This window comes from Lontra canadensis, unplaced genomic scaffold (assembly GCF_010015895.1).
Source record: "Lontra canadensis isolate GAN:19392208 unplaced genomic scaffold, GSC_riverotter_1.0 scaffold45, whole genome shotgun sequence".
Taxonomy (NCBI): Eukaryota; Metazoa; Chordata; class Mammalia; order Carnivora; family Mustelidae; genus Lontra; species Lontra canadensis.
This window is the reverse complement of record NW_022631039.1, coordinates 6,008,315-6,024,054: the sequence shown is the minus strand read 5'-3', so window position 1 is coordinate 6,024,054 and position 15,740 is coordinate 6,008,315. Positions and strand designations below refer to the sequence as shown.

At 55.5% G+C, this 15,740-nt stretch overlaps 1 protein-coding gene across 5 annotated transcripts in view; it reads right to left on the bottom strand.

Annotated features, from left to right (window-relative positions):
- MLXIPL (MLX interacting protein like) overlaps window positions 1–15,740 on the bottom strand; it is a 31,211-nt gene that overhangs the window by 13,048 nt on the left and 2,423 nt on the right. For 4 of the 5 annotated variants that reach the window (XM_032872438.1, XM_032872440.1, XM_032872439.1 and 1 more), the window contains exons 1-2: window positions 4,596–4,947; window positions 893–999 (exon numbers count right to left, since the gene is read on the bottom strand). In XM_032872438.1, coding sequence (XP_032728329.1) covers window positions 893–999; window positions 4,596–4,888 — 400 coding nt within the window. In that variant the 5' untranslated portion in view covers window positions 4,889–4,947. Of the gene's footprint in view, window positions 1–892; window positions 1,000–4,595; window positions 4,948–15,740 lie in introns of those variants that run through there. The other variant, XM_032872442.1, reaches the window with a different exon arrangement.

Here is a 15,740-nt window from a genome sequence, read left to right as displayed (position 1 = left end):
AAATAGAAACCAGAAACCCTCCCTCCCCGCGCTTGGATGGAATCCAGAGGACCCGGGTGGAGAACACTGGATATGTTCCCTCCTGGGCTGTGTGTTCCCAGCTCCGGTAGCCTTTGATCCTGTAGCAGGACTTGGCTGCTCCGGACAAGATCCCACCCCACGGCCGACTGGCCTGAGGCAGCTCAACCTCTGCAGCTTTGCCATGGTGGGTGGGTGGGTCTCGAACCCCCAAATGAACGACCGTGACCTTCTCAAGGGCATGTCAGATTCAACCATCATTTATTTAGCACCAACTTCGTGCTGGGCCCATTCGTATGTGTCATCCCTGGGCCAACCAGGAAAAGTAGGACTGTTGGCCTTATTTTACCGATGAGGAAACAGATTCAGAGAGGTTAGTCACACAGCCTGCGGTCACACAGCCAGCAAGAGCAGAGACTGGGCAGGAAAGCAGCTCTGGGCAACTCCCAAGTCTTCAGCCCCCTCCACTCTACCACATGGCCTCTCTGGCGCCCCCAACCCCCAGACTCCATGGGGGCACCTACTGGGAGTTCAGTAAGGACTTCAGAAAGGCTGGAGGAGATCCAGGCAAGATCCTTATTTTCCCCATTTTCAACGTGATGCCACAGGCCCAGACAGCATCCCAGCACCTCTTTCCACCCTGGCATTTGACACACTGTCTGACAAGGCTGATGCAAGGCAGAAAGGGCCTTGAACTATCCTGCAAATCTCTGCCCATCTCAGGACTTCCAAGGGGTGACCCCTGCTGTGCCTAGCATCCCCAGAGACCCTCTGGGGGTCAGATGCTGGCACTGGCCCCTAATGGCCACCGGGGTTTCCTGGGCACCCCCCACCTGCAGCCCCCCTGCTGGTGAGGCTCACGGTGCGCACTCACACTGGATGTACCAGGCCCTCCAGATGGCGTTGTTGAGGCGGATCTTGTCCCGGCAGAGCAGCTTGAGGCCTTTGAAATTCTTCCACTTGGGAGACACCAGCTGGCCGCTGTCAGAGGGAGAGGGCTGGGTCAGGGGGGTGGGCAAGGGGAAGCTGGGGGGCGGGGTGCTCCTGCAGGGCTGGCTCCCGGCTCTCCTCATGCACTGGGTACTCACCCATGCTGGGCCGTCTGAGGGGCTCCTCCCCCAACCCTCCCTCTTACCTGCCTGAAATTCCTACCCCGAGAGTCAGACCTTCCTCATAGGTCCCTGCTAGGATCTGCTAGGGAGGGTTCACAAACCCATTTGCAAACTGAGTGTCAGGAAGGTACAGGTGCCCTGGAGATGCACTCAGGCCCTGTGGCTTTCTTTCTATCAGTCTCACTGGCCCCCATCAGCCTCCAGGGGATGGGGAAAGGTATGCCTGGGTGGGGAGGGAGTCTCTGCCAGAAGTGGCCACCAAGCAGCCAGCTGCTGCATTTTCACTGCCATTCTGGCGGCTGCCCACTCCAGTATCCCAGGATGGTGATCTGGGCTGAGATGCAAGGGGTGTCCCTTCTCAGGGATGTGTGTAAGACCGTAGCCATCAGCCTCCAAAGGAAGGCAGCTGGGATGCTGGAGCAGTGGGCAGTGGGGAGGCAGCATCCCGATCCCAACCCCTAACCCTGGCCCTAATCCTAGGAGTCAATGAAATCCACGAGATGGAAGGGCCCTACACAGGTGAGGGGCTTGACTCCCAAGCTCAGGATGTGCTAGACACAGGCCAAGTCTACCACCGCTAAGGAGCTGACCGACCTAGGAGGACAAGATCCTCAGGGTCTAGACCCCCACTGGTCCCTCCGTTCTCCCTCCCTCCTCATGTTCCAGCCCGCTCTGGCCCACCTTCTCAGACTTTGCTCACATGGGAGGCTGAGGCCCCAAGACTTAGTTTTTCAGAACCCCAGGACTGCTTTCTTCCAAGGCTTCTCTGTCATCTTGGGGCTAAGGGGTGGGTGGGGAGGGCCAATCTGGCTCCTACAGCCCCTTAGGTGCATGGGTCACTGGGTCCCCTCTCCTCTCTGGTCTCCAAGCTCCTATGTTTGTTTTCAGGTAGGGAGCGGGGAAGGACTGCTACCCTAGGGTACCACAGGCCTCATTACCCAAATAGAGTACATAGCCCATGCCTGCTGGCTGGCCCCCTCCTTCCTAAGTTAGATGAACACCATCTGTCTAGTAAGGAGACTTAGATGGGATACACTGATACCTCCTGGGCCAGCTTCTTCTGTGGCACCCCCGGGGGGGGAACCTCTGAGTCTGTTGCCCCCACCTGTATCCCAGCAACCTCCTAGCACTCTGATCACCCGGGGCCCCATGCCCGGCCTGCCTGCCCTCCCTCTGCTTCCCAGCTGAGGCTATGATGTGTGTGGCCAACACAGTGTTTAGGGAGATGAGACAGTGACAACATCCAAGGCCAGGAGGAAAGCCATTTTGCTTGTGCCGGGCTTGCTGGGTGGGAGGGGAGCCAAGGGGCCCAGCCCAGAGGAAAAAGCCTGACACCAAGGTTCGAGGGCTTCTCATGACCAACAGAAAGTCTGGGAATCTTGTGGATAGCTTGGAGAAAACCTAGGACTCCTAGTTCAGCCCGACTGACTCCCTACCCCTTACCTGGTCCCCAGTCTCCCTTATAGGACTTCCCCTAGAGTCTCTCTGACAGGGTCCTCCTTGCTCTCTCCTGGATGCCAGGCTTTCCATAGCTAGCCAGCTCTGACCATGAACAAGTGTTTTTATGGAACTTCCGGAACCTGTCTCCCTGGGGCTTCCACCCACACAATCGTGAACTCTGGTTCTCCTCCTAGAAGGGAAGTCCACACTGCCCTGCCGGGGATGAAACTGGCCTTTCATCCCGTCCTCCTGGTCAAGCGCCTCTAGACCCCTTGCCTTGCTGTCCTTTCCCATCCAGTCAGTCACTCTCTCGGGTCACCATGGCTTCCCCCATACTCTCCCTTCCAGGGGACCCCTATAATTAGGGGTATTCAAGGGCTAAAACACTGTCCCTGTCTGAAGCTCAGATTTTTCCTCTACCGTAGAGGGGGAAGCCAAAGCCTCCTCTAGTACTGAGCCACCTCCATCCCTGGCACTTGGGCACCCCCAGAGATGGAATATTCTGAGTGTTTAGGGAGAACGCACAACCCTCTCCTCCCCAGCTGCCCTGGGTCACATCAGATTCTAGTCAGCCCCTTAGTGGGGTCAGATCTTGGAGCCGCTCTAGCCCCAACCTTGCCCCTTGCCCCGAACCCCTTCCTTTGGCCACCCATGGTTTGGGGTTGGGTGGGACGTGGTATACCGCAGGAAGTTAAAGTTGGGAGCAGGTGAGAAATGGGGCGCCCTGGGAGAGCCTGGGGAGGAGGGGTGCCCACATCCGGTGTACCAAGACCTTAAATGCCCTCTCCCAGTGGGTCCCGTGATGTCCCAGGAGGCGGGGGAAGGGAAGAAAGGGACGGGAATTTGAACTTTCCACATCGGTCCAGCGCCCTGGACGATCAGGTTGCAACATGACCTGGGCCTGGGGCCAGAGCATGTGGGCCAAGGTTACATCGCCTCCAGCCAATGGGGTCTCCGCTGGGCTGTCGCAGCTGGGGGTGGGCAACACCCCCGCAATCCCCACCCCAGCCCTGGCTCCCGGTTGGAGCCTCAAGGGCTGTTCTGTATCCAGCGGTTCTCAGAAGGGGAGGAGGCACCGCAGAGGAAGAGGAATATTTGCACAGAGAAAAGATCAAGGCCAGCCGATCCCCCTTTCACCTCCGGGGTTTTCGGTTGATAATTTATCCTGGCCCCTCCGCTCCTGGGAACTTTGCTCCAGGGCACTGGGCCAGAACCCGGGTTCGCGCCCTCCCCTGGGACGCAGGCGTGGAGCTAGGGCCGGGCGCGGTCTGTACTCTCTGCGACGCACCGAGCGGGGGGTCCCAGGCAGCCTTAGGCGCTCAGCCTAGCGCGGAGACCAGGGTAGGCGAACCCAGGCCTCCCGGGCACCAACCCCCACGCGGCATGCAGCACCCCCTGCCGGGCAACCGCCGGGGAACTCTGCCAGCCGCGTCCTCCTCGGGCCGCCCGGGGCACCCTCCATCTAGCAGGTCAAGGACACGTGTCCCGGCAATTGGGGAGTACAGGGTGGACGAGAGACGGGGTTTCGAACGACGTTGGCCATGAGTCCGGACAGTCACGGGCGTGAGGAGTGTCGCCTGAGTGCAGGAATGAAGTGGGTCTGGGCCAGGGGTGCTGGGGAGGGAGCGGAGGGCCGGGGTGGTCTGGTGGATTGGCCCCAGCGTGGAGGGTAGGGACGGCTTAGGGTCCTGGGCGCGTGAGGGGTGCCCCGGCATTTCTCTGTGGGCAGAGGAGCCGGAACAGGCCTATGGCGGTCAAAGTGGAGGGCAGGCTGTCGGCACCCCGGGAAGGGAGTGGAGGTGGTCAGCAAAGGGAACCTGGAGGGGCGCGCTCCAGGCGGAGGCCGGTGGGCTGGGCCCGGGCCGGAGGACGCTCGGGGCCGGGGCAGAGGGGTGTCCAGGATGTGGTCGGAGTCTCCGAGAGCAGCCGGGGACCAAAGTTTGGGGCCGGGTCGGGTGTCCGGGGCCCCAGCGCGTGGTCCCGCCACGGAGGGCCGAGGCTGGCGGGCCCCGGAGCCGCCCTCACCTGTAGGCCAGGCTCATGCACTCGAAGAGGCGGGTGAGTGTGGGGTCGATGCTGCGCGGCCCGAAGTCTGCGGGCCCCGTGGGCCCCTCCTGGTCGCGCCGCCGGGTCAGCGAGTCGCTGTGCGGCGACGACACCATGAAGTGACCGCTGTGGATGACCTGCGAGCGGAGCAGCCCGCCCGCGCTGCGCCGAGTACTCGGGTCCTCCGAGTCGGTGTCTGAGTCCGAGTCTTGGCTGGCGACGACCCGCGGGCCGTGCAAGCCCGCGGCCAGACCGGCCAACGCCCCGGCCATGGCTTTCGTCGCCGCCGCCTCGCCGGGGCTCGGAGGAGCCGCGGGCACAGCTAGCGAGGCCCGACTGGCCTCATTAGCATGACCCCGCCCCTCCACCGCAATAGGTCGCTTGAGGGGCGGGGCCTCCGGGGCGGGAGGGGCGGGGCTTAAATTAGCATAATCAAGACCCTCTGTGTGAGCGTCCAGGTCCCGAACTACTTGCAGATCTGGAGTTTGGAAGGGGAAGAGGTCCTTATGTCCCCTCCCGCCTTTCCTTTTGCGGTGCCCCTACTTCGCCCGAAAGGGGTCTTAAGAAGAGCTGATTACCAGGAGCTCACACCTGAGCCTGAAAGCGCCTCAATACCTGGGGTTCCTTGCCTCCAGGGGCGCCCCCCACCCCCGCCCCGCATGAAGCCCTTCACCTACCTACACCCCTCCCTCCCGTCCTCTCTGATCTCTGGGCTCACATTCACGCCCTCTCGGTCCTGCACACGACTGGAAGCACCCACCTCTCAGAAGTCTTGTGTGGCCTGGCCCACGGGAAGGTCTCAGCACCCCCAGTTGCCATAATGATCATCACTACACCTGCACAGAGGCCCCAGAGGGTTAATGAGTGTGAATCCAGCGGTGATGGCTGACAGCGGACAAGGTGGAGCCTTGTCACCCTCCCCTGGACATCCCCCAGGCAGGCCACCTGCTCAGGAGCTCTGGGCACCCCCTTGCCCCCCACCCTGAGGTCCAGCTCCTGTTCCTGTTTCCCTTCTCTCACCCTGAGAACCTGAACCGGGGTGTTTGGTCTGGGAAACTCACACTATCACCTCACTGCCCCTTTAACAATCTTCAGAGGTGGGATTCCTGACCCACGTCAGGTGCCACCAAAGTTCTCAGGAGTGGAAACACACTTGAGTATTTACAGAGGACCAGCCAAGGTCTGGAATTCCAGACTTCCCATCCAGGGCTATCTCTGGTGAGAGAGGGGAGGGCTAGAGGCCAGTGGTGGAGGGTGTGGCCTAGGTGTGGTCACTGGAGGGAAAGAGGGGGAGGTAGTCAGCTGGGGGCTGGAAGCTGGGAAGAGGTTCCCTCAGAGGGCTTTCTTCCCGCCCAGGATCCTGAAATCAAATGGCAGGACCCCCGAGGGGCCCTGTGACCGTCTGAGATGCTAAAATGATGGCCCCAGACTGTTCACAAGCCCGGCTTTCCACCCACCCTCCCACGTCCCTTGGCCAGGTACCCTCTGTCCCTGGCAAACAGTGGCTTCTCTGTCCTTGGAGCCTCGGGCGGGGCGCTCTCCTCCCCTGTCTCCTGCTGGTTTCTGCAGGAGGTGCCTTCTCTCTGCTCATCTCAGCCAAATCTGGGGGCCTCAGGTGCCCACCTCAGCCTGCCTCCTCTGGAGAGAGAGCCATTCCTAAGTGGCTCTTTTGGCATTCTTGGCATAGAAAAGGACAGAGTTGTTATTTATCCCTTATGTGCCTGACTGGCTTTGCCCCTGGGCTGTGGGCCTGGAGGCAGGACTGTTCCTCTGGTGTCTGATCCCCCAAGCTGAGCATGGAGGGACTTGGGGAATGCATGACACTAAACAGAGCTGGTACCACTGTGGGGGGCAGGGGTGGGACGCGGGGCCTCCTCTCCCTTGGAGACTCCTACCTTCAGGGACCCAGGCACCCCAACAAATCTCTGTCTATGGGGGCTCTTTCTCTCTACCTGTAAAAGGAGGCCCTTGAATTCAATGTTTTTTTTTAGGATTCTTTTTTTTTAAAAATTTATTTATTTATTTGACAGAGAGAGAGAGAGAGATCACAAGTAGGCAGAGAGGCAGGCAGAGAGAGAGGGGGAAGCAGGCTCCCCACTGAGCAGAGAGCCCAATGCGTAGCTCCATCCCAGGACCCTGGGATCATGACCTGAGCTGAAGGCAGAAGCTTTAACCCACTGAGCCACCCAGGCGCCCCTTTTTTAGGATTCTGTCACTGTTAACAACCTTGGTTCTGAGTCTCCCTCTGGCCTTCTGTCCCCAGGATAAAAATCTCAGAATTGTCTCCTGTGGTTTGAGACTTTCCTGCGGCTTGGGTCTCAGTAGGGTGGATTGTGTGTGTTACCTCCTTTCCCTTCCTTTCCCTAGACATCAGTCGGCTCTCGACAAGCATCTTGTACCCTGGTCTTGCCCTCCTTGGGGCCTGATAATTCCTTTGGAGGACTAAGTCCTGAAAAGCCAACCCCTCTGTGCATAATTCAGAAAAAACAATGTGACATTGTACCCTAAGTGCAAGGAAGTTCACAAATTCTGTTTCTTCCACAACGACAACTTCAAGTAGAAAATATATTTAGGGGCACCTGGGTGGCTCAGTGGGTTAGGCATCTACCTTTGGCTCAGGTCATGATCTCAGGGTCCCGGGATCGAGCCCCCCATCGGGCTCCCTGCTCAGTGGGGATCCTGCTTCTCCTTCTTCTGCTCCCCCCACCCCGCTCATACATGTGTGTGTGCACACGCACTTGCTCTCAAATAAATAAAATCTTTAATAAATAATAAATACTCCAACCTTGCTGGCACCTTGAATGCATGCCTCATCTGCCTTGTCCAGCCTCCCCCAGTCATCGTCCCTTAACTATCCTGGAGTAAGTGATATTACATCCATTTTACAGTTGAAGAAACAGGCTCAGGGAAGTGAGATACTTGCTTAAGTTCCCACGGTGAGAAAGGGCAGAGCCAGGTCTGATTCTGAAGTCCCGGCTCCTTTACTTTTGAGGCTGCCTCTCTCCCCTCTTAAATACGATTCCAGCCACAGCCAACTGGAGAAGTCAAACCAGCTGTTGGCAGGGGACCCTGCCTGGCATGCCTGGATGTGGGCACAGGCAGTTCAGGGTGCCCTTGCCCAGAGGACAGTGCAGGCTTGTGGGAGCTGGCCTGGCTCCCCCTCGTGCTCCCTTCCCCCTCTGGCCTCTGCCACCCACATCCAGCGTTCACAGCCTCTCTCTACAGCCAAGTCTTGTTCACAGCCCACGGAGGTCCACGACCGTGGTCCCCATTGGTATGGGAAGCCCTGGCTGGTCCGCGATCCTGCTTGACATCACACCTGCCCCTTGTCCCAGCCTTAGTTCTCAGGATCCTTGCCCCAGACTACCCCTCCTCATCGGGAAAGTTCCCCCAGACTTAAAGGGCCACTTCCACCTCCAGGATCTCATTGGAGGGGCCACAACCCTCTTCCAACACAACTGTTAATTGCATCCGGCGCTGCCTTTTCAGGGAGGGGTGCACATTCCTCTCTGTCCCACTAGATGGCGGATGACATGAACGGGAGAATCATCGTTTATATCTCTCTACAGACCATTTTCCTCCCAGTGCAAATGTGCAAATGGGGTTTTGTCGAATGGATGAGTTTATACTTCACCTGTCTACTATGTGTGCTCTGTCCATCCATCCATCCCTCCACACACACAATGACATCATCCACACACACACACACGCGCGTGCACGCGACGACATTCACTGAGTGTATATTACATGCCTGTTGCAGTACTAAGTAGTTAGCTTTTGCAAGAGTTCAAAAATACAGAAAAGCAAAGATTTGGCACCTGTAGTATCCAAAGAGATGGAAAGTAGCTCAGCAGCTGCCAGGGGTCGGGAATGGGGGAATGATTGCCAATGGGTATGGGGTTTCTTTTGGGGATGAGGAAAATGTCCTAGAATGAGACAGTGGTGATATTTGCATAACTCTGTGACTATACTGAAAGCCACTGAGGGGGCGCCTGGGTGGCTCAGTGGGTTAAAGCCTCTGCCTTCGGCTCAGGTCATGATCTTAGCATCCTGGGATGGAGCCGTGTTGGGCTCCCTGCTCAGTGGGGAGCCTGCTTTCCCCCCTCCCCCACTGCCTGCCTCTCTGCCTACTTGTGATCTGTCAAATAAATAAATAAATTCTTTGGAAAAAAAATAAAAGCCACTGAGAAAGGGTGAATTGTATGATCAATGTATTATATCTGCGTAAAATTAGGCACTTTTAGACGTGATTCCATTCCTGGTTGTCCCCTCAATTGTGTGTGTGTGTGTGTGTGTGTGTGTGTGTGTGTGTGTGGATATATTAGGATGGTCATGGCCATTTTACAGAAGCGGAGACTGAGGCTCTCCACGGGCGATGCTTTTGTGAGAACTGACCCTAAACGGCTAATGTTCAGGTTAGGACCCTACCCTAATCGGTCTAGGGAATCTTCCTAACAGCTCAGAGAGCTGTTTCAACTCATTTCAACTCGTCTCGTACACAAGGAAACAGGCTTTGCCGAAGGGCACAAAGTAAGAAGAGAGCTGAGATTCACACACGGTCAATCCGAAGCCGGCCTGCCCAGGAGAACCTCCGTTCTCACGTTAGAACGTGAGTGCGATCGATCAGTGCTTTCTTTGGCAGCGCATACAGAAGGACCAGCCATCGTGTGGGAGGACGTGGTACCAGCAGAATTTCACCTGTGCCTCCGCCAGAGTCACTTGGCACAACCCCTTTGGAAAACTTTCTCGGTACCTGCTAGAGCCGAACACGTGTGTCCCTTATAACCCAGCAGGTGTACATGTGCACCAAAAGACAGGCACGCGACTATTTGTACGCATTATTCTCATCAGCTCCGGACTGGGAAAAACCCAAAGGTCTATTACTGGCAAGTGCAAGTGCAAGTGCAAAATGCAAGGCAGAACAGTCACGCTACGGGATATTAACGCAGTGGTTGGAGCGAACCCCCGCCAGCCGAAGGAAAGCGTACGGACGCATCTCACGGACCATACGCTGACCAAAGAAAACTGACATGGGTGTGTACGTGCTAAAGGCTTCACTTTTTTAAATTATTTTTTGTTTTTTAAAGTTTTTTATTTTGTTATTCGTCAGTGAGAGAGAGCACGAGCAGGGGGAGTGGCAGGCAGAGGGAGAAGCAGGCTCCCCACTGAGCAGGGAGCCCAATGTGGGGGCTGGATCCCAGGACCCTGAGATCATGACCTGAGCTGAAGGCAGATGCTTAACAACCGAGCCACCAAGCATCCCTGTAAGGCTTCATTTATATAAAGTTCCAAAAGAAGCACGTCTGTGGTTTATGAGTCAGGGAAGTGTTTAGCTCAGAGGTGACAGGAGGGATCAAAAAGAGGCTTCCTGGGCTCCTGCTAACGTTTCCTTTCTGTATCTGGGCTCAGGTTACACAGGTGCGTTTTCAGTGAATATTCATCAAGCTGGACACTTATGATCTGTGCACTTTTTTTTTTAAGGTTTTATTTATTGGGGCGCCTGGGTGGCTCAGTGGTTAAGCGTCTGCCTTCGGCTCAGGTCATGATTCCAGGATCCTGGGATCGAGCCCCACACTGGGCTCTCTGCTCAGCAGGAAGCCTGCTTCTCCCTCTCCCATTCCTCCTGCTTGTGTTCCCTCTCTCGCTATGTCTCTATCTGTCAAAAAGTAAATAAAATCCTTAAAAACTAAAGATTTTTTTAAATTATTTGAGAGAGAGAATGAGGGAGAAAAAGAGGGAGAAAGCAGAGGGAGAGACAAGCAGACTCCTCCCTGAGCAGGGAGCCCAACCCAGGGCTCGATCCCAGGACCCTGAGCCCATGACCTGAGCTGAAGGCAGACGCTTAACCCACTGAGCCACCCAGGAGCCCCTGATGTGTGCACTTGAAAACCTAGTTTGCATGTGTGTGCCCAAACACACACACGCACACACACCCCGTCAGTCACTCCCACCTCTGAATCACCTTCGAAGCTATTTTTTTTTTTTTAACCTTCGAAGCTATTTACCTGAAGCCTGCCCCAGCTGGGGGTGAACTAGGGATCTAGGTGTGGGGAGGGGACAGGTGGTGCATAAAGTCCAGAAGAGGATGGCAGGGGATCACTGAGTGGGTTGAAGAAGTAGGTGATGGAGGGATGGACAAGAATGAGAAAGAGGAATAGAAATGTTTTTGCTGTAACAGATTTTGCCGTAGGGTCATCCAAAAATATAATCCCAACATTACCTGTCTACCAAGAGAGTAGGGAAAAGACGAGTTGCCCCGCCCACATCATTTCTGCCTTTTCCTGGTCTGGGAGGGGGTTTTAAGGCTGCCTGGAAGCAGTCAAAGTGCTGGAGAAGGAGAAGTTTCCAGAGAGACACCCTCACCGGTCACACCACTGATTTCTGCCTTCCTAGCTCTCCTGGCACATCACCGACCCCATGCCCCAACCCCTCCATTGGTTGCCCACCAGGGCCCTATGGAAATGGCTCCCCTCTCCTCTCCACTCTTCAACTGTACCCATCAAAAAGTACAGGGTCAGGAATTAGAGTCTTTAATTACTTGCTCTGTGACCTCAAAGAAGTGACTTAACTTCTCTGAGCCTGTTCCCTCATAGATAACAAGGAATCATAATCCCTGTTCTTCTAGTCTCCCTGAGCGACAAGAGGAGAGAAGCATTTAAGGGTGCTGGGCTCAGGAGAGACTGGTGGTTTCGTGGGCTAAACTTTGGGCAGGCTTTGGAAGCACAGATGATGGGCCAAGGCCTTGGCCTTGGGAAGCTGGATGATGGGGGGAGGGGGACACAGAAGGAGAAGAGGAGGGAAGAAGACCCGAGAGAGACTGAAATGGGCTGGGGCTGAAACTAGCCTCATTGCATGTTCCCCCAGATCCCAGGGACCTGGACCGGTTCTTCTAGAACCATCTGGGGAAGCCCAGGCTGACCTTCTGGCAGATCTCTTCCTCTTCCTGTCCTTCCTCAGTCAGAGATACTCTGGGACAGGCTCTGCATCCCAGCTCCCTCTTTGTCTGCTGGTCTTTTTCCAGTTGCTTCTCTCTTCCTCTCCTGGGCCTTCCTCACCCCACAGCCCAGCTCAGTCCAGCCTGGGGCAGGAGCTCATGGGAGGCTGCCCGCCATGACGTCAGCTTTGGGATCAAATCTCTGCCCTGCCCCCGGCCATCCATGAGAACCTCAGCCGGTCAGGCCGTGCCATAGAACGGGGATGAAAGTTCTCAGGGAAATGAGATAATGACCACGAAGCCACTTTGGCCAAGGGTATGTGTCATCTACCAGAGCTTCTCAAACTACCTGCAGCCCAAATGAAATGGGCAAAGGACCCGCTTTTATTTTTAGTCTGCCATGGATGTATAAGTAGGCAAGACACGATAAAAAAGTGAGTTATTAGAAAAATTCAATTGAAGGAATAAAGAAGCTAGAAGCCCAGTGTTTTATTATCATATTCCACAGGTAGCAGATGGCTATTAGACTGATATGTTTTCTAAACACTTGCTTTCAAGTTATATATTTATCTGGTTGTCAGGGCACCTGGGTGGCTCAGTGGGTTAAGCCTCTGCCTTTGGCTCAGGTCACAATCCCAGGGCTCTGGGATCGAGACCCACATCGGGCTCTCTGCTCAGCAGGGAGCCTGCTTCCCCCTCTCTCTCTGCCTGCCTCTCTGCCTACTTGTGATCTCTCTCTCTCTGTCAAATAAATAAATAAAAATCTTATCTGGTTGTCAATTGGAAAGGGAATCTGGGACCTGGCGGTAGTCCACGGGTCCCACTTCAGGGAGCACTAGTGTAGAAGACTCAGTGCCCACTGGAGCTGGGCTTGGGGGCAGGGCCGGGGTTGGGGAGCACAGCAGCTTTGCAGGCTATGGACCCCCGTCCTGACTCTGGCCCCTTGAATGATTTGCCTCTCTGTGGTTCCCCAGCCCTGCCTTCACCCCCGTTGTTCCCTCCCAGAATACCTTCTCCCCTCTCTGCATGTCTGATGCCCACTTTGTCTTTCAAGGATGACCTCAAGCACACCTTCTAGAAAGCCTGCTCTGACCATGCTCCCCCGCCCCACCATGATGCAAGTCAGCCCTCCCTCCACTGAACTTGCACAGTCCCGGGCACTATTCTGCCGCTCTCTGAGTCTCTGGGGGGCATGCCTCGGTCTCCCATGCTGAGTTGCTTGGAGGCAGGAATCCAAGTGTCTGAACATCCCCCCGGCAGAACTCCTGCACCCCTGGTGTAACTGAGGGCATGATACCAGCAGACAGTTAGTATGTGTGCCGAGTGGGCAGCTGAGGGGGCTCTTGGGTCAGAAACAGATGAGGAGATGGAAGGTTAGGTAGATGGACAGGTAGAAGGAAGGGTGGACAGATGGACAGATGGCAAATGCTAGCAATCGTCGTCATCGTTAAGTGTAGAAATAGTAAAAGGTAGCTAAGAAGCAATGCTGACTTAAGAAGAAAGTTACAGAACAGTGTGCAAAGCGTGATCTCATATGAGAAGAAACTAATAACAGTGAACACTCACATGTGAAAAGGGAAGAAAAGTCAGGACATCCAGCCACCAAACGATGACACCGGTGGTCTTTATGGGAGGTGGGAAACAGACATTCGCTTGTAAATTTCCATAGATGTTCAAGTTGCATAAGCCCTCTGTATTACTTTTGAAACGAGAAAAAAAAATTCTCCAAAAAAAGTACAGAAAATAAGATGAGAGAGTAGAGCAGATGATGGCACGGGAACCCCCTCCTTTCTTCATTAAGGACCCCAACGTTCAGAGTCAAAGCTGTCTAAACAAAAGAAAAAGGGTTCCTGATTGGCTAACCAGGCACTGGGGGCGGGGAAGGGACAGCCTCCCACCCCAGCTCCTGGGAACACTCTTTCTGATTCTACGCAGCCTGTGGATGCCATAGGGGACATTTTCTCTTTAGGCATAAAGCTCAGGGGCCGGGCTCATCAGGTACCTGTGGGTCATCTCGGACAAACCATTCACCCTCTCTGGGCTTCAGCTGCCCCGTCCCCCACAACATGGGCAGAAGCAGTCTAGCCTCCTAGGTATGTTATGAACAGCTAGTGGGTAGAATCCAGTACACAACAGTGCAGGGATGGGGCGGGGGGTACAGCCAAGGAGATGAGGTTCTGCCAAGAAGAACCATCATGCCAAGAGTCTTCTCAGTCTACAAAAATGTTCCTGGCCACCATTTACCACTGGACCATTTTTACCCCCAGAGAATACTATGATTCATGTCCATTCTGACACTCTCTCCTGGGAGTTAGCACCCAGCCGCACGAGTTAAGGGCTCAGACCCACAAAACTGGCTCCATTTCAGACACCAACGTCAAGTTCAGGTTACTACGTGGACTTCTGGCCTACTGCCTGTAAATCAGGGCATCCCAGCGCCCCTTCTTCAGGAAGTCCAATTTGCTAGAGAGGCTCACAGAACTCAAGAAAGCACTTTGCTCACGTTTGCCATCTTTATCATAAAGGATACGACCGGGCAAAGCCAAATGGAAGGGAGGCACAGGGCAAGGATTGGAGGGGGGGGGTGCAGGGAGCTTCCCTGCCCCCACCAGGTGCCCCACCCTCCCAGGGCCTCAATGTGTTCACCGACCTAGAAACCCACCGAACTCCCGCATTTAGGAGTTTTTCTGGAGGTCTCATGAGGTAGGCATGATTACGTCATTGGTTACTGGTGATTGAACACAATCTCCAGCCCCGTTCCCCTCCCTCCGGAGAGATGGAGGGTGGGGCGGAAGTTTCCGACCTTCTAAACCCTTCTAATCCCACCTTGGTCTCCCTGGTGACCCGGCTTCTACCCTGAAACCTTCAGGGGCTGTCAGCCACCAGTCATCTCATTAGCGTACACAAGAGACACTCGGGGCTCTGGAGTTTCCGAGGGTTTTGGAGGGTTTTCGGAGCTGGGCGCCAGACACAAAGGACAAGGACCAACCTTACACTGCTTAGGAGTTGTATACACCCGCTGCTTGTAAGTTTGGCATGTCAGGACTGGACTGAGCTGTGGAAGTCAGCAGGGGCAACAGGCTCCTGTTATTTGAGGAGGAGGGGGCTCAGTTTGGAGCAGCGGATTGCATCAGGCCACCTGTCGTGTCGTGTCCCATCAGTGACCAAGCCAGGTCCTCTGCCTCCCAGCTCTGGCCCCTCCACACTGCACTATCAGAGCCTTACAAGAGAAACCCCAGAAGTAGAACAGGTACTGTGTTAGTCTACCCATTCTGCAGATGAGAACACAGAGGGCTGGTGAGCAGGTGTGCCTTGCAGCGGAGTCTCCTTCTTTGTAGCTGGATGGCATTTCTGGCCACCTCAGTGTGCCAGGGTGGGTCTGTGCCCAGCTGTTCAGAGTCAGCCCCGGGAGAGTAGAATGGGGAGTGCCTTGGAGGGTGTGGAATGATTGTCAGGGGCCTAGGAGCCCCTCTGGTCTTCCTTAGACCCCTGGCCTGCTTGGGGAACATCTGGGTCAGACGACACCCCTGCCATCCACAGCTCCCTGGCGCCAAGGCATGGGGACAGGGTGTGGAACGCGGTGCTCCAACCTGCCCCCCATGTGACCTTGGGCTCTTCTCTGACCGTGACTCCTATACAAGGAAAAATGGTACCATGGGCTTTGAACGCTGGTTTGTCACTTTTAACATGGGTGTGGGGATATGGTCGGTGGTCAGTTTACCTTACAGGATTGTTGGCAGAATCAAATGACGGGTGTGACAGCCAGTGGCAGGCCCATGAGTGTGGATTTCCTTTCTCCTTCCCTCCTTCCTCTCCCACCCCTCCATCCCTGCCCTTTCTTTTTTTCCTTCGTGCCTAGCAAGCATTTCTGAGCACGGTGTTAGAGAAAGAACCGGGTGCTATGGGACAGACGATGTGGGGACCACCTCCCCAGGGGACTTGGGGGTGGAAAAAAGCTTCTCAGACCAGCTGTGGGTAGCTGTGGGAGTCACACCAGCCCCATCAAGGCTTCGGGTCCCTGGACTGACAAGGAAAGCGGTCCCAGGGAGGCATATCTCTCAACCAGGGTCACCTGGCTGATGGGGCTGTGTGGGCCAAGGGCTGGTGAGACTCCCAGGGCTACCCAGAATTAGGGAGGCCTGGGGATTCTGGGAAGGACCTAGCTGGGTCAGATGATGACCCAGGTCGGC